The sequence below is a fragment of the Anopheles maculipalpis genome, chromosome 2RL (genome assembly GCF_943734695.1).
Source record: "Anopheles maculipalpis chromosome 2RL, idAnoMacuDA_375_x, whole genome shotgun sequence".
In the NCBI taxonomy this organism is placed as follows: Eukaryota; Metazoa; Arthropoda; class Insecta; order Diptera; family Culicidae; genus Anopheles; species Anopheles maculipalpis.
In genome coordinates, this window is record NC_064871.1 from 55,361,838 (window position 1) to 55,389,525 (window position 27,688).

The following is a 27,688-nucleotide window of genomic DNA, read 5'->3' on the forward strand; positions in this document are numbered from 1 at the left end:
TGAGTTGGTGGCAGATTTGTTAGCGCAAAAGCAGCCATACCTATCCCCACGTTCATTCGACCCCGGGATTGGCGCTTCTCTTGTCATTCCAAACCCTGTGTTCATTAGTTCATTGGTGTGGAGCAGAAGGGGTGGCTCTGTGGTGTTTCGTTTGTTTGCATTCTGTTGGCAACAGGACAAGCAGACAGGAAATGTGAAAACAAGCCAATGGAGGAAGAGTAGCTGAGCGATGTTGTTGGAGGAAAGTAAGATTGGGAGACGAATGGAGAAAGTACGCAGAGGGAAAGGTGTAAGTGTCGTCATAGGATGTCTGTGACGTTGCCAAACTAATCCATATCCCGGTGCAGTAGAGCATCCCCTATTGACAAAATCTTTGTAAATCCGCAAAAACCCCTTAGTAGAGGTAATTAAGGCAATTTTGTCAATAGGGGCAGTTCCTTTCTCTCGATCTTGTGTTCTTCTCCTTTCTGTGCTTTTTTCTATCCCCTTTTTTTTCTTTATTTTACGATTTTAATACACGTTTGGGTGATCGGCGTGTATGCTTCTGTGACCGCAAATGCAGTCCCGGTAAACGGCGGATTGTTTTCACCTGCTGCTGTTCGAATGCGTCCCTTAATGTTGTCTGGACTGGGTGATATGGGTAGCTTTCTCATCTCTTGTCTCTGTGTGGAATTGTCAATGTTGACACAAAACCCGTTTCGACTTACAATCACAATCGCCAAACCCCGGCACCCGACGATCTTACCAACAGGCATGTGAGGTACATGTGTTCCGCTTTATGCAAGGTTGTTCGACGATTCCGATGAGTTCTAGCAGCCAACAATGGCTGCACAAATACAAAAGGGACCAACATCGTCACACCGTCATCGCTGGTGTTCCGTGTCCTTCGTTAAGTCGCGTGTGATGCTGTCCTCGTGATAAGTCTACTGATAAGTTCATAGAGCAAAATCACAAACTAGGGAGAAAGAAATTGTTAGCAAATGTGAGCTGTTGAAAATGCTCGTCCTTTGAAACGAAAATTTAACTCGTAATAATGTAGTCTGAAAGATGCTTCTCAAACAAACTTATCAATTCGACTTACTACTCCGCACAGTACACGCGGTGGTGGTGTATATGTACTTTGGCCAGGATAACGCACCGATCGCGCGCACACATACACACAACAGCACCATCGATTCGCATCGTCGGTTGATGGCTCGGTGCTTCAAACGTTGACCCCATCTATTCCCCAATCCCAATTTCAACCCTTCCCTCATCCCTTCTCATTGTTTTGGTACAGTGTTTTGAGTGTGTTTGTGTGTGAGCGAGTGGATCCCGCACACAAGAACGAGGACGGAATATGCGACGAAATATATGTATATATATATATCGCTGGCGATGGCTTTTCCTGATGGTCTAAGGCTCCCTACTCTTACCAATCACCTTCCGCGTGCAGCTCAATGCGTGGTGTAGGGTGTGTGAGGTGGATCTGTTGATGTCCTTTTTCACACAGTGAGCATTCTTCTTTTACGCGATCGACTCCTCGCATCGTCCGATGCAATGTTGGTTGGCGTTTTCTCACCGGAACACTGGGTTGTTGATGTTGCTGGTGCCGCTGTTAGCTTTACGTTGTATCCTCCGGCACACACACACATATTCAAGAGCCATCTCAGTGCAATACAGTTAACCGGTACTGCAGCAGCGCCATGTTGTGTTGCGCCGAGTATCTTCTCAGCCTTGGTTCTTCTTTTGCATCTCCTGATGTTGGGAGAAATACACCCACCCGCGAGGCGTTTCTTCTGGGTAGAACTTCTCACTGCCTCTGCCTACCTTGCTTTGCCTTAACCTGCCACCCTCCCCCTATCATCATCAGCAGCATCGAATACAAATTTTACCAATTTCTCTATCCCTTTCTATGGATCCGGTCAGGTCCAGGGCGGTTAGTTGATTATGGAAACGGGACGATTTTCTCGTCCCATAGTTGTTCATGGTGGTTCCGTTTTTCAAGACCTCTCGCGTGTTTTCCACTCCATTCTTCCTTCTTATGAAATTGGGAGAACGTTTCCTCCCGGTGGTTCTCTGTGAGCCTTTGGATTTTGTGTTCGATGTATGCAGAAAATAATGTAAACCCGAACTCCGCTACCCTAGCGCCAAAATTTCTCTCTTTCTCCTATGGGCGCCCATTTCGCGTACTACACAAGCCCAGCTGCTGGTCCACATGTAGTCGTTCTCTGTCTCCCAGTTTCTCATCGCTGTTCCGTCCAATAACTTCCACCCACCGCTGGCTGGTTGGGTTGGGTTTTCGGCTTTAACAATTTCACTTTTGCGGGAGCGCCCTCTGCTACTCTCGATGTACTTTCCATTCTTGCTTTTCCTGCAGCAGCACATTCTCACAGCAGCCTCCATTCTTGATCCTTTTTTTTTTTTTTTGGGATCCCCTCTAGAACGGTACTTCCAACTTCCTGTGGTCCTCTCTTGTTCCCCTCCGAACCCCGGCGCTACGAAAGGATCGGCAATGAATTTTCCGGTCCCCCCACCCTATCGTTCGCCATTTCCGTGGCCCATTTTATCCACCGTGCCACAGAGGCGTCCAAATCTCCATCAGGCAAACTTTATTCAGCGCTCTCTGGACGACTGCAAAACTTGACTCAATACATCCGAGCTGTGAGCCACGGGCAGAGGGTGCACCTCGTGGCTCGTTCACCCTTCACACAAACACGTCTTACTTCAGCTCCCCTGTGTCAGTGTGCTCACCCAATAATTCTTTCCTTCTTTCCTCTTGCAAAACCACCGAAGCTCAATGCGCTTTCTCCTTCCGCGCTGATATGCCGCTGCTGGTGTATTTTCGGTGGCTTTCGTTAGCGGAAATGCTTCCGTATCGCGTTTTTTCTTTTCGTTTTTTGTTGCTCCCTTTCATGGATAGGGTGAAAAAAGTTGGGATGAGAATGGATGTACAATGCTAGTGTGTTTGTGCCGATATGCGTCGTGCAAAGGCAAGGGCTTGATTTGTGGGGCGTCGTAGTGAAAATGAAAAACTCATCGGGAGAAGCGACAAAAAGGAAAATGAACAAACACAAATACAAAAAAAGAAAAACACGTCGTCGATGGTAAAAAGTAAAATGGAATTACGCACTCGGTTTGTCGGTTGTAATCTTTGTTTTTTTTTTTGTGCCCTTCTCGAGCTTTGTCTGATTGTCTTCTTTCTTCTATTTAGTCAAATGATGATAGTAGTTTGTTTACTTATTGCTCCAGTTTTCTTACTTATTGGCAATTGATTTATAAAAAAAAACCCAATAGGATAATTATTTTTAGAAAATTAAAATAAGAGAAGAAAGTGTTTAAAGTAAAAATTAATACGATTTACTAAAGTTAGCTTTTGATTTAAGGCTACTATTTGCAGCAGTGGTTGGGTGTTATTGACACGGTACAACCGGCGTTTAAATCCTTTTCGGATTATTCTCCCGTAATGAGGAGTGGCCTTCCAACTTACTTGCTTATCAGGCGCTACAACCGCTTTGCAGTCTTGGCCAGCCGCCACAGAAGCAGCCGCCATCTTCCTTCCTCAATCTGGGCCTACCACACCTCCTCTGTCCGAGTGGACGGCCTAAAAGGACTTTCTGAGCTGGGTCGTCCGGGGCCATGCGTATAACATGGCCGGCTCATCGGAGCCTGGCGAGCCTAATTCGCTGCACGACGGTGAGGTCGTCATAAAGTTCGTACAGCTCGTCGTTGTAGCGGCTCCTCCATTGTCCTTCCACACATACGGGGTCAACGATTCTTCTGAGCATCTTCCTCTCGAACGCGACAAATTTTTTTGAGGTGAGATGTTTCCTCAGGCTGTACAATGATCGGGTGGCCGCCGCATCCTAGCGCGCAACTCCGTCTCTATGCTGTTTTTGGTGCTGACTTTTGGCCTGAGATAGGTGAAGTTTTGGATGACTTCCGATTTGCGGTCACCTATCCGTACATCATCCTCACTTAGTTCCCGATTGCTTAGTAGGGCCGCTGATCAATTTGGTCTTTGTCTCGTTAATCTGCAACCCGAGATTTTCTGCCGCCTGCTCGATCCTTTGGTTGGCCTCTGATACCTGGGTGAGCCACAGACCAATGATGTCTATATCATCAACGTATTCCAGGATCTGGGTTGACTTATAGAAGATGGTTCCCGAAGTCTCCACCTCCGAGTCACGGATGGCCCTCTCTAGCAGGCGAGCCCATCTCCCTGAAGCAGGTCTTTGGTGGTAGCAAAGGACCCTGAGAGTGTTCCATCCTCCTTCACCTGGCATGTGACGTTGGTCACGGTCATTCTAACAAGCCTGATCAGATCAGCGACCTTGATATCTATGAAGAGATGGTACGTCTTCAACTGCTGTTCAGCCATCTTCTCCAAGATTTGCCGCACGGTGAAGATCTGGTCAGTGGTAGATTTTTCGTTTCGGAATCCTCTTTAATAGTTTCCAACTATCTGTTCAACGAATGCGACAAGTTTACCCTGAAGGATTAAGGAGAATATGTTGTAGGCGGTATTCAACGCCGTAATACCCCTGTAGGTGTTGCAGTCTAACATATCTCCCTTTTTGTATTTACTTTTCTTATTTAGTTATTTTTTTCATTTTGTTTCTTTTTGTAATGCATTCCTAACATATTGTATTCATATCATCTAACGTTTTAACTTATATTACAAGGTATGCTATCACGAATTGCAAAAGATTCAATGTCTTTTTTTAAAAGGTTAAAAAAAACTTTGAGTTATTTATGAAATGCGATTCCTGTAGAAAGTCACAAAATAAAGACGTAAAGATTTCTCTTCATACAATAACGGTTAAAAATCTACCAATCAATTATTATGGATTAAACCGTTCTTATCTACAATATTTTTGAATTGTTTACCTTTTTGCTGTTAATTTTATGGAAGATAAAATCTTCCAAAATTGGTTCCGTCTCTTTCTAAGTGATATATAGAACAGGTATCATTGTAACTTAAAGGAATTTGCTTCAATTGGTCAGCATTCGGAAACATGTAGTGAGGAAACAGAACAGTCATTATCGCGGAATTTGGGAACAAGCCTCTTTAAAGCGCTGCAGAGCGAACGAATGATCGATGTGATGCATGTCATATTTCACAAGTATTCAAGTGTGCCAACCACATTGGCAGGTGTCGGCAATATGTGTGGAGAGGAGTCCAGACTGTCGGACGCTTCAGCTCGGGTGCTAAAAATCGCCCCCAAAAACATTAAAGTGCGGAATATTGGGCAATAATAGTGAGTGTCAGTGTTGGTGTGGTGTGATGGGTGCATATCGCTGACATTGGAAATCAGATGCTCCATTTTACGATGAACAATATGCCCTGCCGCTGCTGCTGCTGCTGCTGCTCCTCATGTCAATTCAATGTTTCAATGTTGCACCGACAGCGAATGAAACGATTCGATCGAAACACAAGAGCACGAGCCGTGATGAATAAATCACACTAACCAGGTGCAGCGTGAGACCACCAGAAACATTTCCCTGCCACGCAGAACGCAGAGAAAGAGAGAGAGAGAACAGTCGGCGATGGATGGATGGAAATGGAGCATAATAATTATGTTTTTGGTGGCACCATCCACCCGGCCAGTGCAACGGATTTTTATTTCATCTTTTTAATAGAGCTTTTATCATCACTTGTTGAACTGGTGCGAATTGTCAGCAGAAACACGGGTGGAAATTGCGGTTTTGTGGTTGACCATCGAGCGGTCAACTTTGTGTGTATGGACAATTTTTTTTTTATTATTGTGCCAATATAATTGGTTCACTGTCCTCTGCGTTTAAGGTACACGACACGTGTGCAAATAATTTTGATTATTGATTTTGCACTTTAACCAATTAAAACGCTACTTTAAAATGATCCAAATACACACATTTACAAACATAGAGTGGTTCTTTAATAAATCAAATATAGGTCATTGGTTGACTCATGTAATGGCTTTTGAATGATTCAGTTCACTTTTCTTAAATTTGTATTGCAATTTTTTTTTTTTTTGTTGGCGATTTGTAATCCTTACTTGTTGATGTCAAATACAAACAAACTGCTTTAGTTTCGGCTATCAGCAGGCTATCGCAGGAGCAAATGCTCCTGCGAGCGCTTTTGCACTGACATGCACTCCACTTCCTCTGCTTCACTTATTGCTTTTTTTTTATATTCGTAAAGGACGGCCAGGCCGTATTGCTATCACTTATTGCTTTAATTGATTAACATGATTAAATGATTAAATCGAATCGAATTATTGGTACAAACTTTATAATTTCTACACTATAGAAAACTTATTCGAAGAAAAATGAGTACTGGAACATTCGCGAGTCCGGGTCAGAATAGAAATTTTTGTTCTTTTTTTTTCTTTGGCGCTTTAACCTCCGGAGTTCTTCTTCTTCTTCTTGGCTTAATGACCTCTAAGGTCATGCCGATGCCAATACCACGTAGTTGGTTAGTCAGTCCTCACTACGGGGGGACGATCCGGATGGGATTTGAACCCCGGTCCTGCCGTTTGAAGATAGGCGCCGCTGCCGCCTACAACATCGGACCGCCCCATTCTTGGAGTTCTTGGTTTACGTGAAATTTCCCTCTATTAGTTGACGACCACCACAGTAGAGAAATAATCTTTGTTTTTTTGCAGAGTGTCTTAGGAGATAGCGTCGCCGATCTTCGCACTACAGAAGCTTGTGGATGTAGAATCTCGTCCTGACAGTCTTACTGTAAGCAAGACTCACTATCTAACTATGAGTAAAATTAAACAAAGAAAAGTAAAGTCAGAAAGAGTATGCTGGAAACTTTCGAGTTTGTCTTTACAAAAAAAAAAAAGAATTTTGTATACCAGTCTTTGTTAAAAAAACAAGATTTTGTGGATTACGCTGAAACTCACTTGGTAATCAATTGTAAGCCTCAGGCTGTGGCACAATTTATTATTGTGGCACATTTATTTTCATAGTGTGATACAGAATTAAAGTGGGGCGTCTTTACTCAACCCCGAAATCAAATTTATTCAATCCGTAGGTTTGAAGGCTTTATGTTTCAATGCAATCATATAATATTGATAACAGGGTTAGTTTTAAATTCTATGAGCAACCAAAAACACATAGTTATGATAAAAAAGGATCAAAATAGTCGAAACCTGTTAGAATTCTGGCAATGGTAAATGATGAAACTACTTCTTCTTCTTCTTTGCCTGCTCAGGATTGAGCACGTCGTGTCGACATGTCCAGGTCTCCTATAATTTTCCAGGATACTCGGTCTAGGGCTGCAGTCTTCCATCCACGGCTGCATCCGATCTCCGACAGGATAGACTCCAGTTGATCCAGCCAACGAGCTCGCTGTGCTCCTCTACAACTCGTGCCGAACGGGTCGCTGATGAGCTTCTTCTTGGTGGGGCATGAGTCCGACATCCTTATCACGTGCCCCAGCCAATGTATCATTCCGGCTTTGACTACCGTCAGGATATCAGCACCGCCAAACAGCTCAGCTAGCTCGTTTTTCATCCTCCTTCGCCACAAGCCCTGCTCGCACACACTGCCAAAGATAGTCCTTAGCACCCGCCGTTCGAAAATAGCGAGTGCGTTGGCGTCCTCCGTCAGCATAGTCCAAGACTCGTACCCGTAGATGACTACCGGACGTATGAAGGTGCGGTAAATCGTGCATTTCGTGTGTTGTTGGAGTCTTCTGGATCGCAGGAGTTTGTGGAGTTCGTAGTAGGCACGACTCCCCCGAAAAATGCGCCTTCGGATTTCGCTGCTTACGTTATTGTCCGAAGATACGATCGTACCAAGGAAGCAGAACTCCTCTACCACCTCGAGATCGTCGCCGTAAACTGATACTCTGCTTCCAAGCCGGGCTCTATCTCCGACAAGCAGGTATTTTGTCTTCGTCGCATGGATGCTCAATCCAATTCTATTGGCCTGCTGCTGCATTGTGTTCCATAGTTCGGTCCAATCTATGGTATCGTAGGCCGCCTTGAAGTCAATGAACAGGTGGTGCGTAGGGATCTGGTGCTGCCGGCATTTTTGGAGGATCTACCGCAGAGTAAAGATTTGGTCGGTTGTCGATTTGCCTCCAATAAATCCAGCTTGGTAGCTTCCAACGAAATCTGTAGCAAGGGGCTCCAGTCTGCAGAAGAGTATTCGGGACAGGATCTTATAGGCAGCATTCAGGACTGTGGTGGCCCTGAAGTTAGCACAGTCCATCCTGTCGCCCTTTTTGTACACCGGGTCGGGTGTATGACACCCGGTTTCCATTCGTCCGGTAGTTCTTTCTGATCCCAAATTTTAACAATCAGCCGATGCACGATGGCGAATATCTTCTCCGGACCCATCTTGAACAGTTCGGCCGCCAGTTCATCGCTGTCAGCTGATTTGTTGCATTTCAGCTGTTTGATGGTACTTATGACTTCGTCCAGGGATGGCGGGGGTACCTCGTCATCGTCATGCTGGCTGTTGTAGTTCTGCACTCCTCTACTTCCTGCGCCTAGTTCGGTGCCTCCTGCATCTGCTCCGTTCGTCCGACAGGATATCTCCTTCCTCGCTGCGGCACATAGCGATCATGGGAGTAAAACCGCCCCGTGCCGCATTCAACATCCTGTAGAACTTGCGAGTTTCCCCCGACTCTGGGATAACTGCAGTTGCTCGTCCGACTCTTCGAAACTCCTCTTCTTGTCCTTGAAGAGGCGGAACTGCTGCCTTGGAGCATACGGGTACGCGCTGCTTTCTTCTCGGATTGTACTCGCCTGCACTCATCATCAAACCATTCCTTCCTCTGCTTACGTGTCACACGGCCAATTGTTCGCTCGGCTGTGTAGCTGTTGGCTTGCTACACCATACGCCAGTGGTCATTGAGGGACATAGCCTCGGTGGTGGTGTCCTCCGGCAACGCTTCCCCAAGCGCGTTTGCAAAGTCCCTCGCCACATCAGCTTGCCTCAGCCGATCTATGTTGAGCCTTGGGGTAGGCTGAAAGCGCAGCTTATTGGCGACGCATAGTTTTTGGCGCAAATTTACCCAAACCCTACCTTTAAATCTTCTCCCTACCTTTAAATGGTGAAACTACTTCAACTTGAAAAGATTTGTCAAAGTGAAAGACACATCATTTCCAAATGAGGCAACGATGTTCCAATTCATCCTCCAGAGAGTTGAGAAATGGTTCAAAAACATGAGTAGCTGGTTTTTAAAAGCCAGTAATACAAGAGGCATGGTCGATAAAATCGAGGGAGTTCAGTGCTTACCTTTTTACCTTTTTACAAGGTATGATCAACGTCCAGCTGTATATAATACCTGAATGTTCATGTAGATACTTTCAACTTAACCACCACCAAAGCACAAATGAACTGTAAGTGAATTTAACGTTCTTTTTAAAAGCTTTGGATTTGACTTTATCATTGTAAACTTGTTTCAACTATAGTAGTAACAAATTAATAACATGTTTCATTTATTTTTACATACATGAGCTGATGCTTTTCAACGCCTTCAGTACGGCTTTTTTATAAAGTTTAACCAAAATTTATTTGATTTACTTTTTTTTTAAATCTATTGTTACCATTTTCAATAAATCAAAACTTCGTACAATACCTTCATACAGCCCAGAATTCATTTGAGGTTATCTTTGGCCAAAAAGGGACGTGATTTGCGGACTGCGCCCATATAATTTCGTCGAACATATTCGAAGCATTCTCGAGAGAGATTGCGAAACGCCATCTATTACCCGATTCGTGGTACTACGTACGCGGTGGTACTACTTCCCTTTCTCCGACTGGACGCTTGATCGGTTGCGTTTGCCGTTTATGCTCCGTTGCTTGGATGGATACCTCACCACAAGTCATCTCGCTTGTTCGGTCGGGTTCGGGTTGTACATGTGTGGGATGTATCACGCAAATGTTTGTGTGTGTGTGTGTGTGTGTGCGTTGCGGGTATGTAAATCCTCCAAACCAAAAGGGCGACCGGATACAGCCACAACCAACAGAACCGGAGCAGCAGCAGCAGCAAGCAGCATCAGAGCCCGGATCCTTTTTTCATCTCCACTCGCGAAAATGGGTTTTCCCGCTACCCCAATCCCAATCCATCCATTATCCTCTTCTTCCCCTACGCTACAGTGCCCGGTACACCGGAATCGGTTGTGTTTTTGATGCTTTTTTTTTTTTTGGTGAAGAAAGGGCACCCCACCCTGATTGAGGGTACACGAAGGTGGTGGATGGTGGAAATGAAAGGGGAAGATTATACGAAAATTTTCGATACACAAAAACCCTTCGCCTTCACGGTACGCTTTCGTCCACCACACGTCCTCTCGCACTCCGTGCGCTCAGTTGCGTTCCTTTTCCTCGGTGCTTGTGCCTGTGATGGGAGCGAGGTTTTTCCCGGGTCTACACTACTAGTTCGGGTAATAGTAGAAGAGTCCGTCATCGGTGTTTGGGACGGTTTGTTCTCCTGTGCAATTAGAAAAGTGGGAGAAATTTCATTAAATATTGAGCACCCATTTTCTCGCACCGTCGTCCGTCCGCCTATTCGTTCATTCGCCCGATATCACCCACCTTCCTGCCGTATATCTGGTGAAAGTTTCACCGCTCCTTTACTCCCTAAATTTGGTACCCGCTACCCTGACCCACTCCCTTCCTCCTGGTACGCGTAACTGTTTCCGACTTTAGCAGACTTTACCATTGGCCGACGTCAATGGCAGCATACCGTCATCGTCGTGTTTGTACTTGCGAAACGCAAACGCAACTGTAGAAAATATCCTCCACACACCTGCTGCCGTATTATCTATATCCTTCCCCGTTGGTATCCGTGTATACACGGTCTGTGTAATGCAGATAAAAAAGGAGGAAAAAAACGTTGTCTCCAGGGACGGATGGAAAAGGTGGTTTCTCTGTCGTCGATACGCGATGGCAGCAACACTTCGTCTCGAAATGAAAGATGAAAGCGAGCTGTTTGGGCACGCCAAGTTTCGATGCTGTGTGCTGTTTTTGCCTGGCTTTGGAAAAACGCTGATGTGTGGTTTTTTTTTCGCTACGGCTCTATCCAGGACCACCGGGTTGGACCCAGTGTGAAACAGCGTTTAGCATGAATTAGTTTTAGACTTAACGTTTTTCTTTAGCATTAAAAATAAATAATTAATCGAGCGTGTTGATGTCGTTTTATTTTGGGAATTTTGAGATACTTTAGACAAAGTTTTTTTTTAAAGCTTTTGAGATGAGTTTACACAATTGTTTGATACGTAAAACTTCATGTGGTAAATACTCTAATACAAAAGCTGTTGATTGGTTTCTATGTTCATTTGAAATGATTTAAATATTAACCTGCCAAAGTGTCGAGATGATGCTAGTCACGTTTGGTGTTATAGTAGCACCCAAACAACGGCGCAATATTCAATTTCAAACACCCAACGGGGGAACTTCAAATGCACCACTCGTTAGACATTGGAAGCACACCGAGTTCGAGTTTGGTTCTGTGTAGCGATCTTTTGCGATTAACGCACACGACGATGGCGGTGGCCCTGCCCCGTGCGATGTTACCATGGAAGTCTGTCAAACTTTTCCACGCTTCGACAGTTTTCCGCCATGGTTCGGACAAGTGCGGTCCGCAGGGAAGGGGCAATTGAGTGAAAGAGGAGGTAGGGTAGCAAAAGGAGGTGAACCGAAAATCGAATTTCGCCAAAAACTGAAGTGGGCACTCGCACTCAAATACAGGACTGGCGCTAAAAGGGGATGTTAGCTAAAAAAAGCCTCATCAATTCTAACCTCAACCACCTCGCGAATCCGCGGCGCTCGGCGCTCTTCAGCCTAGCAGCAACCTTGCTTTTGTGTCGAAAAAAAAGGGAACCAGCACACCCTGTGCCGCGCCTACCTACTCGCGTCGTACACGTACGCGAACACGGTGGAATATACGAAATATACCACCGCGTATATTAAATTTCTGCTTGGAAAGTCCTTTACACAGCTCTGGGAGACACACAGACAGGGAGTGAAGGTTGGGAGCAGAGTGCCCTGAAACATCCCCCCAGCCCCGGTTCCAACCTTTCACCGTGCTCAAACACAGCAGACATATACACATTTGGCCGGCTTGGAGAAAATGCGGCAAAGGTTTTTGCCGCGCTTCCTACACACCGCACTCCCCCATATACACACACACTCACCCGCAGTAGCAGCTCCCTTGCTGTGTGTTTGTGTGAGTATGAGCCTATTTGGTCGCTGCGTACAGTGCGCCCCGGTTGCGCTTAAATTGCACTCGGAAAATGAGAGGAAAAGCCAACCAGTTTGAACGTAGCAAGAAGGGACCGACAGCGAACCCAAAGAATTGTTTCAAAGGGACCGGAGGGGATGGATATGGGATGGTGTTGGTGTGTGACGTTGGAAGAGCTGAAAAGGAAGGACACACACCGTTGATTTGTGTTTTGTGCTGGAATCCGAAATCAGGCAAACAGAAAACCAAACTTGCTGCATGCGTAATGGTGTGCGTAAACAAAGCGCAAATACAACATCATTATGTGCGTGTGTGTGTGTGTGTGTATGTATGATGAGAGGCAGTGGGGTGCTACAGATAGCCAAACGGATATGAGACGGGGACCCTGCTATAGAACTGGCAGCCCTTTTAAGCGTTCTATAACGGAAGCGCTGTGAGAAAATTGAACGTTTCCCTATTTCGAATGGCAAGAGAGAGAGAGAGTGGTTCGTGGTGTGTTTGATAGAAAATCCTTCACCTCGCCGTGTTGCAAATTCGTCCACTGCGACGTTTCCGGTTTCCAGTTCCGCTATGCAAAGCAAGCACACTTGGGCGAAAGATGAAAACTTTCTTTACATTAAATTATTTCTCCATTTATTACGTTCAAACTACAAAAAGCTACATCCATTCAACTTTGTTAGGTTCTTTGTGTCATAAAATATAAGTAAAAAAGCTCATGAAAGTGAATATGATTCCTATAGTAATTAAACCGTTGAATGGGAATTATATATGCTGTCGCTAAATAACACAAAGAACATAAGGCTTTATGTAGCATAGTGGTGGGATATACATGATTGCATGACCGTTGCAGTGAAATAGCGTTTAGAATCCGGTGCGTCCAATGCGTTTGACGATGCGATTCTCACATCAACCAAAACGCTAAAACGACGATGACGCGGACATGCATGAAATTGATTGCATGCATGCTTAATTAATACGGTCGCCTTCCGGTTGTTGTTTCGCACGATGTTGCTGATGGTCACACGGACGAGACGCCCAAGAGTCAACCGACGAGAGGATCGTTGTGGAGCACGTGCGGGTGATGAAACATTTTCCTCCTTTCTGTGGGTCGTTTTCGCCAGATAGTGACCGAGAGGAGTGGCTCAAATCCTTTCCCTCCTGGCCCATAGACTTAAAATCCCGGTTTCTAGTTGGCTGATATGACGGTCTTCCTATCTTCCTAGCGCTTTTAGTGACCAAAGCAACTGCATGTGAGGCTTGAGGTTGAGGACATAAAAGTTTTATCGTGAATTTGAACAAATGATAAGTATAAATAAATACATGCTTTAGAGAAAGAACGACCAGTCGTAACCGAACTTAAGAGAATCAGTTTTGTAAAGTAATTTTCATGATGAAAATTAAACAAGGAATTAGAACACACAGTTTAGATGAATTTGTGCATTTGCCATTTTTTTTAGAATTGGAATTAGCATTAATTAGAATTGAGCCCTTAGAAATTTACTTGAATTTTACATTTGTCATGAATTCAAAAACAAATTTGTCACCTTATCGAGAAAGTGTTTTTGTCAGTTGTCTTGAACCTTGGCACGCTTGTTGCTTTATTTGCTGTTCAAAATTCACAGTTCTTACTCTGTCTTGACTATAGCTAGATTTGATAAGGATTTCCTCTAGGACTTTAATTCTTGAGCCACGGGGCGTTCACTTTCAAATCGACCCTCAGAAACATCGTCAGGCGCTCATTTTAAGTGAACGTCACGTAGATGGCTTCATCTTCTACATGAACGGTAGACAATGTCCATCCTGTTGAGGATATTCTTCACCTTTCACGTTAAAAAACCTTCATCTGCCTCCTTATCTTATTACACTTATCCAGACTTGGCGACACTTTCATTAATCCCATTTGAATTTCTATTTTGCAGTTGCGTTGGAGGAAGAGCGAAACAGCAGTCCCAACAGTGGTGGAGGCGGTGGAGAACGCGGGGAACACCTTAATCCGAAGCAGCGGCATCAGATGAAGCAGCGAGAACTGTTCCTGTCGCGCCAAGTCGAAACACTCCCTGCCACCCAGATACGGGGCAAATGCTCTGTAACGCTGCTAAATGAAGAGGAATCATTGCTCAGTTACTTGAACAAAGACGTGAGTAGTAGTAAAGGATCGATTTCCAAATCGGCGACATTGCATCCTCTGGTGTTCGTTACAGTAGACCCGCGAACTATGATAATCTAATGGCAACACTCTCCTCTGGCCACTCTCGAAAGCTCGAAAGAATAATAATCGTATGTTCTGAGTGAACACATCAATTTCTACTTTTTCTCTCTCTCCCTCTTACTCTGCTTGCAGGACACATTTTTTTACTGTCTCGTGTTCGATCCAACGCAGAAAACGTTGCTCGCGGACAAGGGTGAGATTCGGGTCGGGGCACGATATCAGACGGATCTGCAGCAAATGTTAAAACCGGGCGAAAAGGACGACCGCAACATAGAGGAGCTTGAGACGCTTGTGTGGACGCCACAACATTCGCTCACCGACAAAAAGATCGACCAGTTTTTGGTAGTGTCTCGATCGGTTGGCACCTTTGCGAGGGCGCTCGACTGTACCAGCTCCGTGAAGCAACCGTCCTTACATATGTCTGCAGCAGCTGCAAGTCGTGATATTACCTTAGTACGTTCAACTGATTTCGGCCATTGTTGGAAGGATGTGCTTTAACCGGAATGTTCTTTCGTTCTCCACAGTTTCATGCTATGGACACGCTCCATAAACACAACTATTCGATAGAGACTGCAATGTGTTCGCTGGTTCCATCGAGCGGGCCGGTTTTGTGCCGGGACGAAATGGAAGAATGGAGCGCTTCCGAGGCGAACCTGTTTGAAGATGCGCTCGACAAGTACGGCAAGGACTTCAACGATATCAGAAACGACTTTGTGAGTAAACGGCAGTAAAGTACCTTTCGAGGATTTTCTATCTCTCTGTCTCCACTGCTTTATTTTTTCTCTTTGGGTTGGTGGGCAAGCTTGGTCCTTGCTCTGCGTGTGTTTGGCTTAAAGATATCCCTAAAGCTTTGTCTTTTTTTAATATTTTTAGCTACCGTGGAAAACCTTGAAAAGCATAGTAGAATACTACTACATGTGGAAAACGACAGATCGCTATGTGCAGCAGAAACGCGTGAAAGCGGTCGAGGCGGAATCCAAGTTGAAACAGGTCTACATTCCGAACTACACCAAACCGAGCCCGGCATTGATAACGAACAACAACAAGGGTATATTGAACGGTAACTCGAACGGGGGCAGCGTGGACATGATGATGTATAGCAGTACCAAGGCATGTGAATCTTGTGCTACTATGGCTTCGCCGCAGGTACGGATGAGCTTGAGGAGGAGGTGACTTCCGGATAGCTACGAAGACTTTAAATAATCATTTTTTGTTTGTTTCTAGTGGTACTCCTGGGGTCCGGTGCACCTCAATAATCGGCTGTGTCAGAACTGTTGGAATTATTGGAAGCGTTATGGAGGCCTTAAAGTTGCGTCTAGGCTAGCGGACAATGGAGAGGTCGATACGGTGGCCACGATCAACACCACTAGCAGCAATGCATCGCCAGTTTCGTTGAAAAAGCGGAGCGCCGGCAGCGATATCGATGATGATCTTACGATTGTGGCTAGTTCTGGACCGATCGGTGGCCTCGGTAGTGTCGCTACTGTCACTGGGTCTCCTGGAGGTTTGAGCAATCACCGACCGCATAGGTATGCATGCAAGACCTCATCGAAAGCTGTGAAATATGCTTGTTATTGATTTGTGGATATGCTTTATTCCCTAGCCCATCGTTTAAATGTTCAATTGTGAACTGTGGCAAGGAGTTCAAGCTGAAGGCTCACCTGGCCAGGCATTACGCGCAGGCCCACGGTATACAGATACGATCCGGATCGCCTCGACCCATTATGAAAACACGAACCGCATTCTATCTGCACACCACCCTAACTACACGACTGTCCCGACGGTTATGTCGACACATAATACGTTCGAAAAAGGCAGCCCGTCAACCGTCTTACGCTATCAACGTCGCCAGTGTTAAGCAAGAGTGTAAGTGTCAGTTGAGCAAAGGACTTGGAAGGAGAAGATTTTGTTTGAAGATAATAGTTTGCATTTTGTTACTTGCAGTTGCAAATGCGGAAGCTGGAAAAAGTTTAACGGAGATCCGACGGTTGCTCACGTTCCGGAAGAAAGATCGTGGCAGCGTAACACACATCGCGAACCGGCTCGGCAATCCGGGTGTCAGTGTTAACGAATGGTTGGTGCTAACGCCGAAAGAAAACATGCCCAAACCGGACGTGGTAGCTTTCCCAAAACCACCGAAAGCCCCGGACGGTACACTGCTGTACGATCGGATACCAAATAAGGGAGAAGAGGCTGGTAGTAAACCGACAAATGCGGTCACCTCGTCGGCGGCTGGTGTTCTTGGTGGTGTGGCCACATTGCCTGGAACGGTGGGTGGTGCGCTCAGTGGCAAATTGGCACCACTGGTCGGTTCCGGTGGATTGGCGGTTACACCGATTGTGGTTGGAGGAGCAGGCAGTAATAGCAGTTCCGCAGCATCAACTTGTTCTGTAGTGGGCGGAAGTGCTGGTAGCACTGGTTCGACTACTAGTGGAGTCGCTAATAGTGGATTGCCGGCAATCAATCTACACGCGAGTACTTTGTCATCAAATAATAGTTCACCGAGTGGACAGCCGTCTACCGGCAGCAGCGTGGCATCCGTTGGAGCGACGTCGTTGAAACGTCGACCGTACGAAGATGCAAATGGAATCGATGGTAAGCATATACATATATGCCAGACGTATAAAATAAGACCCAATGGCCAATAAAATAAGACCAGTAGCTATTGCACAACGGGTTAAAATGAGATTGTGAAGAAAATTTTCAACGAATCTGTTTAGTTTTTTTTTTGTAAATTTTAGCTGAACATTTTAGAAGCATGATTCTACCATTGGATGACTAATGAAATCGTTTATTAGATGCTTTTTTTTTACTCTTATGAAAATTTGGCTAAACCAACCGAGCATAAAGATTTAAAAAACAGGGAGCAAAAGCCCTGGTAATCCAGTTCACAAAAGCAGACAATACATGCGTGTTGACAATACGGCGCAAGTCGTCATACTTAAAATAAATATATAAAATTAAACAAAAATTTGGCTAAACACATACGACCATAAAATAAGAACATTTATCAATTTTAAAATTCAAACAAAAATACCCTTTTTCAACACTAGAATTGGTGCTGGTAAAAAGGTTAGCTTTTTTGGGGTGAGATTCTTTTGAACTCTTTTCAGGTTTTTTATTTACACAGTTACACAATCATTGATGAACTCTAGGGCAAACAAAAGATGTTGTAAATAGTTCAGTTGTTGATGATCGTTCTACCAATTTTTGGTAAAGTTATACCTAGTTGATGCATTGATTTTAGCTTTTGAAAAGCGGACATAAAAATGGTTTTATAATATTGGCGGTCACTGTATATGATGATACATGAAGATTTGTTGGAAATAGTTGAAAATTGATTTGAAAATCGCTTCGACAATCTCAATTGTGAAGCATTTTTTGCACTGTCTGGTGTAAATTCACTCCCCCAATGCTGTCACTCTTTGATGAAGTGTTTGTGCAGAATGATTGGCGAGTCATTCGGTAAGATTCGGGGGATGTGTCAAACTAACAATGAATTATTTTAATGCTATGATCCTGAATCGATTTTTTTAACAAGTGCTTCACTAGAATCCGTCATCCCTAGCCTCCTCAACCATCTGCTTTCAAACATCAAATTAACTGAGAGAAACATCTACACGGTACACGGTATGGCGATTAATACGTTTTCATCTGTTTTTTCATCTTTTTAGCTGCCGTGGCACCCCCGGCTAAGCGACCTAATAAGGATCCTAGACCATCACATCGGCCAACTCCAGAGCAATATGCGGCAATGATTGCTGCCGCACAATCAGCTGGACAACCTCTTCCCCGACACCATGTAAGTGAAATCCATACTGTTGTTAGCATTTACGACCAGCATTTGATAGAAAAACAAATCGTATATTACGTGGGATTATAGATGAATGGAAAACCAAAAATTGCCCAAATGGCTCGAACTGGTTCTGGACGAAAACAAGTGATCAGCTGGAACGATGCACCGGATGATGTCTTCTACCGCTCCACCAAAGCGGGCCGGTAAGTGGTCGCGTTTATAGCAACGATAATAAAACCGATAAATGTTGATTAAAATACATTATTTATCTTTCACTTCATACAGTAAATTACGGCGTGAAATTCCAATAGTAGAGCTGCGTCGAGCAGCACGGAAACCTTGGCGAAACTTGCATCCCAAGTACTCGGCGATCGTGGCCGCCCTTTTGCCAGCTGCAACTGCGACACCTAGTCTACCGGCACAGCTCACCGCCCAGCTGGGACACGCGGCACAATTAGCAGCGGCCAATGCAGTGCAGCATCCCACCACGGCAAACCTAAACCTTAATCTCAATTCAGCGGCTGTAGCTGCAGCTGCCGCAGCAGCCTTGGCCGGCGTTCATCCACTAACAGCGGCCTCGAGCCTTGCCCTTAGTGGAACGCTAGGTGGCGGTGGTCCTGTTTTATCGCCAGTCGGAGGAGTACCTTCGCTGTCTGGAGGAGGACCCACCGGAACGTCATTAGTGTCTTCCGGGGCAGCTGGTTTGACAAACAGCAGCAGCAGCAGTAATAACAACAGTGGTAGCAGTAGCAGTCTCGTCAGTAATAGTAGCAGTAGCGGAGGAGGTGGTGCTGGTGGTGGTGTGGCCGCTACAGACAGCAATAAAAGTGATCTACAGGTTGTAATCCTAGACTGACCCGAACCGCCGAAGAACATGCACTTTTCCCAGCAGCAGCAGCAGCAGCAGCATCATCATCAACATCATCAGCAGCAACAGCACCACCGCCAGCAACAATCCAATATGACGAATTCACATAGACATCAACATCAGCAATACCATTCCCATCTGCATCTATCCCATCATCCAGCATCTCAGCAAGGTATTCACCATCAGCAGCAGCAGCAACAACAACAGCACTTACGCAATTACAACAATACACAATTACAACAACATCAGTTACATCCACAGCAGCATCAGCAACAGCAACTGTTGCTACAGCAACAATTCCAACAGCATCAGTCACAGCATCCTTCGCAACTAGCGCCACCGATAACACACCATAATAGCTATCACCAACACAGCCACCTTTTACATCGACAACAGAACCAATCGCAGCAACAACCACCACACCCGTACACCATGGAAGCACTGCTCAATTAGTACGTTAATATGCAACAATGGCACACACATAATGGCAATGAAACGCTATAAACAGGGAAGCAAAATCAACAGTTGATGTATGTGTATGTGTGAAGCAGCTGCTGCAGCTCTGTGAGTTTTGAATGAATGTAAGTTGTATTGTACAAAAAAAAAAACTCAGAAATTAATCACCCACTGGTTGGATATAGGAGTGACTGATTGTGTGGACGAAGTCGAATTTCTTTCCATTGCACCGTGAGTAAATAAACATGCATCTTTTTTGAGTAGTAGAGGTTTAGTTAAAAAAAAAAAACCTAAAAAGACTAAGGATACTGTCAGCTACAAATTAGCGAAACACACACATGCATACACACCGAACACGTATAGGTACGTACACACAACAAACGTAATGGACGGGATCATAACAGATAAGCATTAGTAGCGAAGCGAATAGAAGCGTTCGAATGAGACAGATGATGACGATGAGTAAGCATTAGTTAGAATGAAACAATGGCGCTAAAAGAGTAACCCGGTCCGGCACACGGACAGAATGAATGAGTGAATGGATGGATTGTGTAATGATGGATGATTCTGGAAGATTCCTGTCCCTCAGTCAGGAAGAGTTCAACTGGACAAAGTTGCTCTAAATTTTAGTTGATAATTTAATGATCTAAATTAGATGGACGATCTTAGAAATAAATAGAATGGTTCTAAACAAACGTCGTTAGAAAGGACTGCATAAGGGAGAAATGAATTAAAAGAAATTTAAAAAGAAACAGACCATCTCGACCATATATGGTTAGTCCGCATCAGGCTATCCTTACCTGATACGAGAAGATCCCCCCATTTACATTTTCTAGTAGATGTGTGTGTGTATGTGTGTGTGTAGATGCGAGTACAAGGATGTGTCGAGGTGCTGAACTGGGGATGAATACATTGTAATAGCATATTTATGCGCAAGGATGATAGATGAGACAAACAAACGGCAAACACACACACACACACACACTAATATTACTACAACTAGTGACACGAACATGAACGTAAAACTTGAAAGTACGTAACACAAAATTGGGGTTTAAAGAAACGTCTCGAAATACACACACACATAACACTCCTTTGCACAGTAGAACACTATGGTCGGGAATGGTTGGCGACGACGTATGGATGAAAGAAATGCTTGTAAAAGCTGAGCTACTATACCTATATATAGAAATGACCTTTCCTTGTTAAAAAAAAGAGTCATGTGTGTACGTGTACATGAATACCGATTTAAATGCGGAAAATAGTGAGTGAGATGATGAGCAAAGAACAGAGGCAGTGTGGTCGAACAGGATAGTATGATAAGGTTGGACAACTGGGCGATATAGTGTAAAGAAAACAAATAAAATGCTGCTCACGCAGAATTGCTAAACTTACCCTTTGAAGGTGCCACGATCGCGCAAAAAGCAGTAAATCCACACTACTATTATTGGCGAGAATTCACAATTATTAAACCTTACCCTTTTATGCAAGCTTTGAAAACACCAAAACTGCGTGAAATCGTATGTGCTAAGACAGCCAGCAAGGAAGGGATGTGAATTTGGTTTTACTTGGATGCCCATTTCGATGAGCTACTTTTCGATCTTCTTGCTCTCTCTGTCCATAATTGCTCAATCTTCGGATAATGTGAAATAAAGAAAGATTCACACATAGCACAGGCGAAGAACGGCAACATCCATAAGGAATAGATATATGTTACGCTGGTAGCTCATGGTTCATAGAGCTGTGTATTGGTTTTTGTCAGCTTGATCGTTGTTTGCTCTTGTTTTTTTTGTGCATTTGTTTTTGTTAAGGTAAGCGTTTGCCTTTCATTTAGTAATGAAATGAAGTTCCCGACGTGTATTTTGTTTATGCTTATTTTGATCTTTATTTTACTTCCAGCGTCTTGAATCTACCATGCCGAATAAAGACTGAGTAGCAAAACGAGAAGATACAAGAAAAAAAGTAGAAAAATGCGTGTGGATTATAAAAAGGATGTTGCCGATCGTATTTGTGAAACAAGCGAATATAGTAAGTCTTTTGCTTTGTATACTTGTTCACAATCGAACTTCGCCGCTGGTTTACCTTGGTGCGATCCAGAGTCGATGTTGGTCGTTTCCACGGAATTTTAATACCCATTTTGTTTGTTTTTTGCGCATACTAGCTAGGTCATCGAAATATCATCCTGAACTCAGAAGATGTGTTTCTTTTTTATAGCTATTCCATTGTTTCATAAGTGAGCTAAAATTCAACATTATCAGCCTTCTTCTGATCTAAGTTTAAATTTAAAACCATTTATTTTTACTATACACATTTTGTACATAAACAACACTTTCGCTACGATGATAATCCTACGAAAGGGATAAAAGAAACGGAAATGCTAAAACACAACCGAGCACACAAACACACGAGTTTAATGTGTTGAAAAAAGTAATTGGAAAAAAAACCAAATCCTGATCGCTTCGAAATGTTTGTTTTTCTCTAACAAAACAAATCTCACTCACATAAAGAAGGATAGCAGTCAAGTGCACAGTAATGGACGTGTAAAAAATGCAAACAAAACTGCTATAGGTTCAAGTGCACGGATTGTCTGTGTTCCTACGGTGGTGTCGTACGGATCGGAAAAGGACATCTGTGGGACAAAAATTGTATGAAGCATAAATTTCAATGTCGATAGGAGAGAGTATAAAAGTGAATTGTGAAAAGTAAAACTAAAAGACAAACGATGATGGATAAGCAATTTCTGCTGATATCTCGAAGTTGTGTAGAAGTTCGGGATAAACTGCGTCGTTTGTCGAATTGTTCAAAGAGGTGCATAAAACGAAACAAAAACTTTTTCCCCACATGATAAAACGAAAATATAGAATGCAATTATTTCCTTCTGGGGTTTGTTTAATAATGTTGAGAAAGTTCCTTTAGTATGAATGGACGAAAAGAAAATCGAATGGCTGAAGCCTCGCGGTGTTTGGATGTCGGTTGTTAGAGACGCAACCCAGTGGCCCGTTGTATAACTGCAAATAATTGTCGAGGAACTGATCGAAATAGGGTCCTAATGTGCTATTTGGATGCTGTTAACAAGAATTGAGGACCGTTGATGGTATCCTAACAGAAAACGTGTTACCGTTAAAATCCGACATTTGAAACCAAGCTGTAGCAACCTTGGTTTACTTGAATCGGTATTTGAGCTTTGAATGTAGCACTATAAACGCGCTCGATGACAGTGAATCATACAAAACAAATCGCGAAGGAAAATTAAAACATTCTAAATATTTGTTCAAATGTAAGTTGTAAACTGCGTTTAGTAAGTGCGTTATCAGCAGAATCGGAACGATCGGGCTACGCTTATTGCATATAACTGCCCACACGATTGCCCATTCAGAACACCAAGCTGATGTTTACATTTTCCTTATCAAGCAACCACCGCTCGGTCGTTTGTCATTTCGCTGACGTAGAGCAACAAAATTCCAGGTGAATCCGTTTGGGTGCGTGGCTCCTACAAAACCGTCGATTCCCACATACGTACGTGCAACGACCTTGTCTCTTTCGTGCTGCAACGACGCATAACGATACGCGCGGTGCGGAAAACGGCTACGTGGTGCTTAGTGGCTGTGTGGTACCTTCAACAAACGAAGGGACGAAATGTCTTCTCCGATCAGCTCATCCTCGGAGTACAACAGTGCACTGGATCAAACGTTCAATTCGACGCTTGATTCGGACAAGATGAACAGTTCCGATCTGAGTAACAGCGGTAAGTAGGTCGAACGTAGCCACAGCTTTCTCAATTGAACAAACCATGCTCTACTGTATTTACCGTGTTGTAGATATTGAAAATGTGAATCTTGCTGGCGACTGGAACGAAACGCTCCGAGCAAAGCAGAGGAAAAATACGAAAGATTCTACCCAGCAGCTTCTGGACAGCTTGCGGAACAACAATTTTGACCAGACTCCGGTGGCGGTGGCTGCGACGGCGAAGGGTGAAACGATTGGCGATGCGACTGCACTGAACAGCACGGCAAGCACGCTCAGCCTAGATCTGAGCGCTGCCGGTGACCTGTCGGACACGATCAACAATGTGACGCTTTCGTTCGTAAGCTCGTCGGAGGAGGACGGTGAGTTGCTGACAGCCAGTACGCCCCGTGTTCCCGATGTCAGCGTGAACATGTCGCAGTCCGACACGTCAACCGCTACGACCCAGGGCGAGAAGGATTCACACGACACCACGGCCAATGTGTCGCAGCTGCCAGCGGAAAGTGGTACCGATTCGGCCATTCCGCTATACGCCACGCTCGAAGAGTTTGATCGCAATCTTCCGGAGACGGTGACGCTGCTGACAAAACCGGACGGTACGAAGGTGTATCTGGTCGGGACGGCTCATTTTAGCGAAAGTTCCCAGCGGGATGTTTCGCTCGTGATGAGAAATGTGAGGCCGCACGTAGTGATGTTGGAGCTGTGCCCATCGCGTGTACACGTTTTAAAGTACGACGAGAAAACGCTGCTCGAGGAGGCGAAAGAGATGAATATGGCTAAGATGCGAGCCATCATTCGGACGAACGGTTCGATCAATGGGCTATTCTACATTCTGCTGCTAAACATGAATGCCAAGTTTACGAAGAAACTGGGCATGGCCCCGGGTGGTGAGTTTCGGTGCGCGGTGAAGGAAGCGCAACAGATCCCGAACTGTGTAATACAGCTCGGCGACCGACAGATTAAGGTAACGCTGCATCGGGCTCTGCGTGGCCTTTCCTTGTGGCAAACGATCAAGCTGATACCGAAGCTGCTGTTCATCGACGATGACATCAGCATCGAGGAGGTGGAGCAGTGTAAGCGGAAAGATTTGCTCGAGGAGATTATGCTGGAAATGGCCGACGAGTTTCCCGCATTCGGGCGCGTGTTTATCGACGAGCGGGATCTGTACCTGTGCCATTCGTTGCAGATGGCGGCATTGCCACAGATTAATCCAGTTGACGGGCGTGCCGAGCCGGTGCGAGTGGTCGGGGTTGTTGGCATTGGACATGCGGCCGGTATTGCCAAGCATTGGGGTAAAGTCGATACGAGCAGCATCGAGTCTATCGTTACGATTCCACCGGCCAGCTTAGGACACCGGATGGTGAAGTATACCGTGAAGTATGGTTTGCTCGGGCTTGCAGCTTACGGTGTGTTCCGGTTCGCTCGGCCAAGGTTGGGACGACTTTTCCTTTGATTTTGTCCCTCAGCACACATGTCATCTATGAATGTACGATCGATATAGCGTCGTTAGGAACGTCGTTTAGAGCTTCAATCGTTAAATGGTGGATTGCCTACAAGAAAGAGATAGGAAGAGAGATCGATAGGGCGGGGAAACGAAATGACTACCCCGGAGAATCAAAATACATATATATTAATCAAGTGTAGACCTCGTGCGTGTAGTGAGGTTTGGGACTACGGGAAAGAATTCTTAGGATGTACATATCTCCACTCGCTACCCGTTTTTTCCTTCTGCCAGCATTCCAGGGGTTTAAACCAGAACGAAGCACAATCTAAAACGGGTGCCCGCGACAGCTGTGGTCGGGAAATAAAATTAACGTTCTCCGCGTATGTGCAAATGCATAGCATATCTCCTTTCGGACCAAATCATTAGAGTAAGGAAGAGAATACGTCCGAATGACAAAGTTTATTTGAAGCTAGATGTTAAGCAGCCAGGATATATCATCCTCCACCGATACTTCCTTTTTAACGCTTACAGTTTGAGCAACGTCATCTTCGTCGATTTTGGCTTTTTTGCTCTTCTTCCGCTTCGGTGACAAAGGTTCCTGCTTTACCGTTACCATCGATGTTACCTCCTCTTGTTCCAGTTCCTCGAAAGGACGTTTTTGTTTTTTAATTTTTGATGCAGATTCAGCTACGGGTTCCTTTTTTACTAGCACGGATCGCTGCTCACTCGTTGCGGGTGCAAGGTTTGCCAATGTCTTTCCGACCGTTTTGGCGTTTTCTTTCGGTGCTTTCTGAACGGTTTGGTACATCAGGGTAGCTTTCTGCTGAGCAAACGATAGTTGCTTTCGCACACGCTTCGGTAGTTTCATATGCTCGTTAGAATCATATCCAAGCAGGGGATGGCGGTCGCGAAGCTCTTCCGGGTACGGTACGGTAATGTGGTTAGGATTGCTCGTCTTTGCGGCTACGTCCGGCACGTCAAGTTCTGGAAGCGCCTGATTAATGCGAACAAATCCGGTCGGTACGAACGATTTTACGCGCGATCCAGCCAGCAATCCTATCACACGCTCCTCGCCATTGATCTGCACATGAGATTCAAGTGGAACGGAACAGTTTTTGATCGCCGAACGGGCTACGGCAAGATTAATTTTCTTCGCAATCAGGTCGGCTTCAACGTTAACGGTGCCGGGTACTTGGATAATCCATGTTTCTTCTTCCGAATCTGCTAGATCGATGTCTACCGTGCTCGATTCCAATGGTGGTAATGGTTTCACTTTCGGCCGGTCCTTGAAGTACTCTTGAAGTTGCAATTCTAAATCACTCGGTATCGCTTGTTGTTTGCACAGCTGTGCTACAATATCCTTCGTTTGGTTGGTATCGTTACTGTTGTCATCCGGCTCGTCGCCACCTTCTTCGTCGGGATTTTCGCTGATAATCGGCGGTATGGAGACATCGGGTTCCCAATTTTTCTCTTAAAAGAAAAGAAAATATATGAAAAGCAGCCGTAAAGCAGTGCGTCATACGTTGGCGAACGGATTTTTTGCAATCAAATTACCGATTTTCACAACACTTTTCGCACTTTTACTTTTCTTTCCAGATAAAGATACCATGGTGTAGCAGGTTGCCGAAATTGTGTGCGGCACGTTTTCCAGTAAATCGTCAACAACGCGATGTACCTGTCAAAGTTTGTTTTGAAAATTCATGCGCCCTCATTTGCTACTGCTTGACGTTTACCGATGCAGTGTTCCCAGTGTAATCGAGAGTGAGAGGATTTTTTGTTATGTTTGTTGTTTTACGAACCACCCCTGAAAATGTCACTTCTCACTATAGTGAAAAGTGCCTGTTCACCAGAGTGAGAAGTGAGGTTTTTTTTAGAAGTGCTCCCAGACATGCCGAGATCGAAGCTGAGAAATTAAGGTGCTAAAAATTACAACCGGGTTTTAACGGAACTGGCAGCACTGCCTGCTTCAAATTTCGCAGTTGCAGGAAAGCAGCTGGGAAATGTGAACGTTTTGTGAATTTTGTTTCATTTTGTTTAGTAAGGTTTGTATGAGGATAGATTAAGTATAGATTTTTTCATGTTGTCTTCGTGTGATTTCTGTTTATTCAATAGATTAAAAAGAGATAATGCAAAACTTTATTGGTTTAACGAAAATTTCAAAAATTAGAACAGGATTGCTTTTGCACCTGCAGCTGCGAAATGTGTGGCACCAGATTTTTCGCACCTTCAATTCTCAGCTGTAATCTCGGCCTGTCTGAGAGAGCTCATGGGGAGTTATTGTTTAGTTCATTTGATAATTTATGCTGCAAAATTTGTATGCTCACAATCTGTTGATTCCAATTGATACAAAACTCATCATCCGTTATCTCTGCAGCCTGTTCATGCAGATTTGGAACGTAAAACCTTCACTTCTGTTCCGACATAGCTTTTGAACTGGTTTTGCGAATTTCCGGTGTTTATTATAGATTCCCGGTTTTAGGATTCGTAAGTCGTTTGTTCATTTATTTATAGAGGCTTTGAGCTTAAAAAATTACATGCGCCTATAAAAATTCGTGAACGTGAGAAAGTGTTATTTTATACATTATGTTGCCTAGCAGTAGAAGTTTGTCGGACTGTGAGGGGGTGGGAGAGTTGGGGGTTATTCAAAATCACAAAGAACCAACTCCCGGTCAGTAGATTGGATGTAGTACGGGTGCCCGATATCATACGTATTTCATCGCACGAATTTCATCATATGAGGGCGGTGCCCAGCGGTGAGGCGCCTGCGACGCTAGTTTTTTGACACGGCAGGACCGGGGTTCAAATCGCACCCGGATTGTTCTCTCGTAGTGAGGTCTGACTTTCCAACAATGTGAGATATCAGTAAGTCTAGTAAGCCATTAGATGGCCGGAGTGACCTAATAAGTCGTTCAGCCAACAAGAAGAAAGTACTTTATCTGCATAAAAGAACTTTTTCTTCTTCTTCTTGGCTTAACGACCTTCTAAGGTCACGCCGCCGGCCATCG

General features: G+C 44.6%; 6 protein-coding genes across 6 annotated transcripts in view; 5 read left to right on the forward strand and 1 right to left on the reverse strand.

Moving 5' to 3' along the window:
* The window catches only part of LOC126556860 (metastasis-associated protein MTA1), a 137,816-nt gene extending 118,711 nt beyond the window's left edge, over positions 1-19,105 (forward strand). The window contains exons 5-14 of the mRNA XM_050212393.1: positions 14,086-14,303; positions 14,508-14,828; positions 14,900-15,088; positions 15,249-15,521; positions 15,600-15,904; positions 15,979-16,241; positions 16,320-16,970; positions 18,050-18,177; positions 18,259-18,374; positions 18,457-19,105. Coding sequence (XP_050068350.1) covers positions 14,086-14,303; positions 14,508-14,828; positions 14,900-15,088; positions 15,249-15,521; positions 15,600-15,904; positions 15,979-16,241; positions 16,320-16,970; positions 18,050-18,177; positions 18,259-18,374; positions 18,457-19,027 — 3,035 coding nt within the window. The 3' untranslated portion in view covers positions 19,028-19,105. The remainder of the gene's footprint in view (positions 1-14,085; positions 14,304-14,507; positions 14,829-14,899; positions 15,089-15,248; positions 15,522-15,599; positions 15,905-15,978; positions 16,242-16,319; positions 16,971-18,049; positions 18,178-18,258; positions 18,375-18,456) is intronic.
* LOC126558508 (uncharacterized) overlaps positions 1-27,688 on the forward strand; it is a 246,009-nt gene that overhangs the window by 97,797 nt on the left and 120,524 nt on the right. The window lies entirely within an intron of this gene.
* LOC126558569 (annexin B10-like) overlaps positions 1-27,688 on the forward strand; it is a 292,795-nt gene that overhangs the window by 69,596 nt on the left and 195,511 nt on the right. The gene's annotated exons all lie outside the window — the stretch shown is intronic.
* LOC126557740 (regulator of G-protein signaling 7-like) overlaps positions 1-27,688 on the forward strand; it is a 279,291-nt gene that overhangs the window by 45,386 nt on the left and 206,217 nt on the right. The window lies entirely within an intron of this gene.
* On the forward strand, positions 23,132-24,703 carry LOC126557850 (traB domain-containing protein). The gene is made up of 2 exons (XM_050213754.1): positions 23,132-23,240; positions 23,314-24,703. Exons 1-2 carry the CDS (start codon positions 23,132-23,134, stop codon positions 24,690-24,692), a joined length of 1,488 nt encoding a protein of 495 aa, XP_050069711.1. The 3' UTR covers positions 24,693-24,703.
* Positions 25,153-26,292, reverse strand: LOC126558471 (uncharacterized). Its single transcript, XM_050214492.1, has 2 exons — positions 26,238-26,292; positions 25,153-26,153 (listed from the first exon to the last, which is right to left on the reverse strand). Exons 1-2 carry the CDS (start codon positions 26,290-26,292, stop codon positions 25,153-25,155), a joined length of 1,056 nt encoding a protein of 351 aa, XP_050070449.1.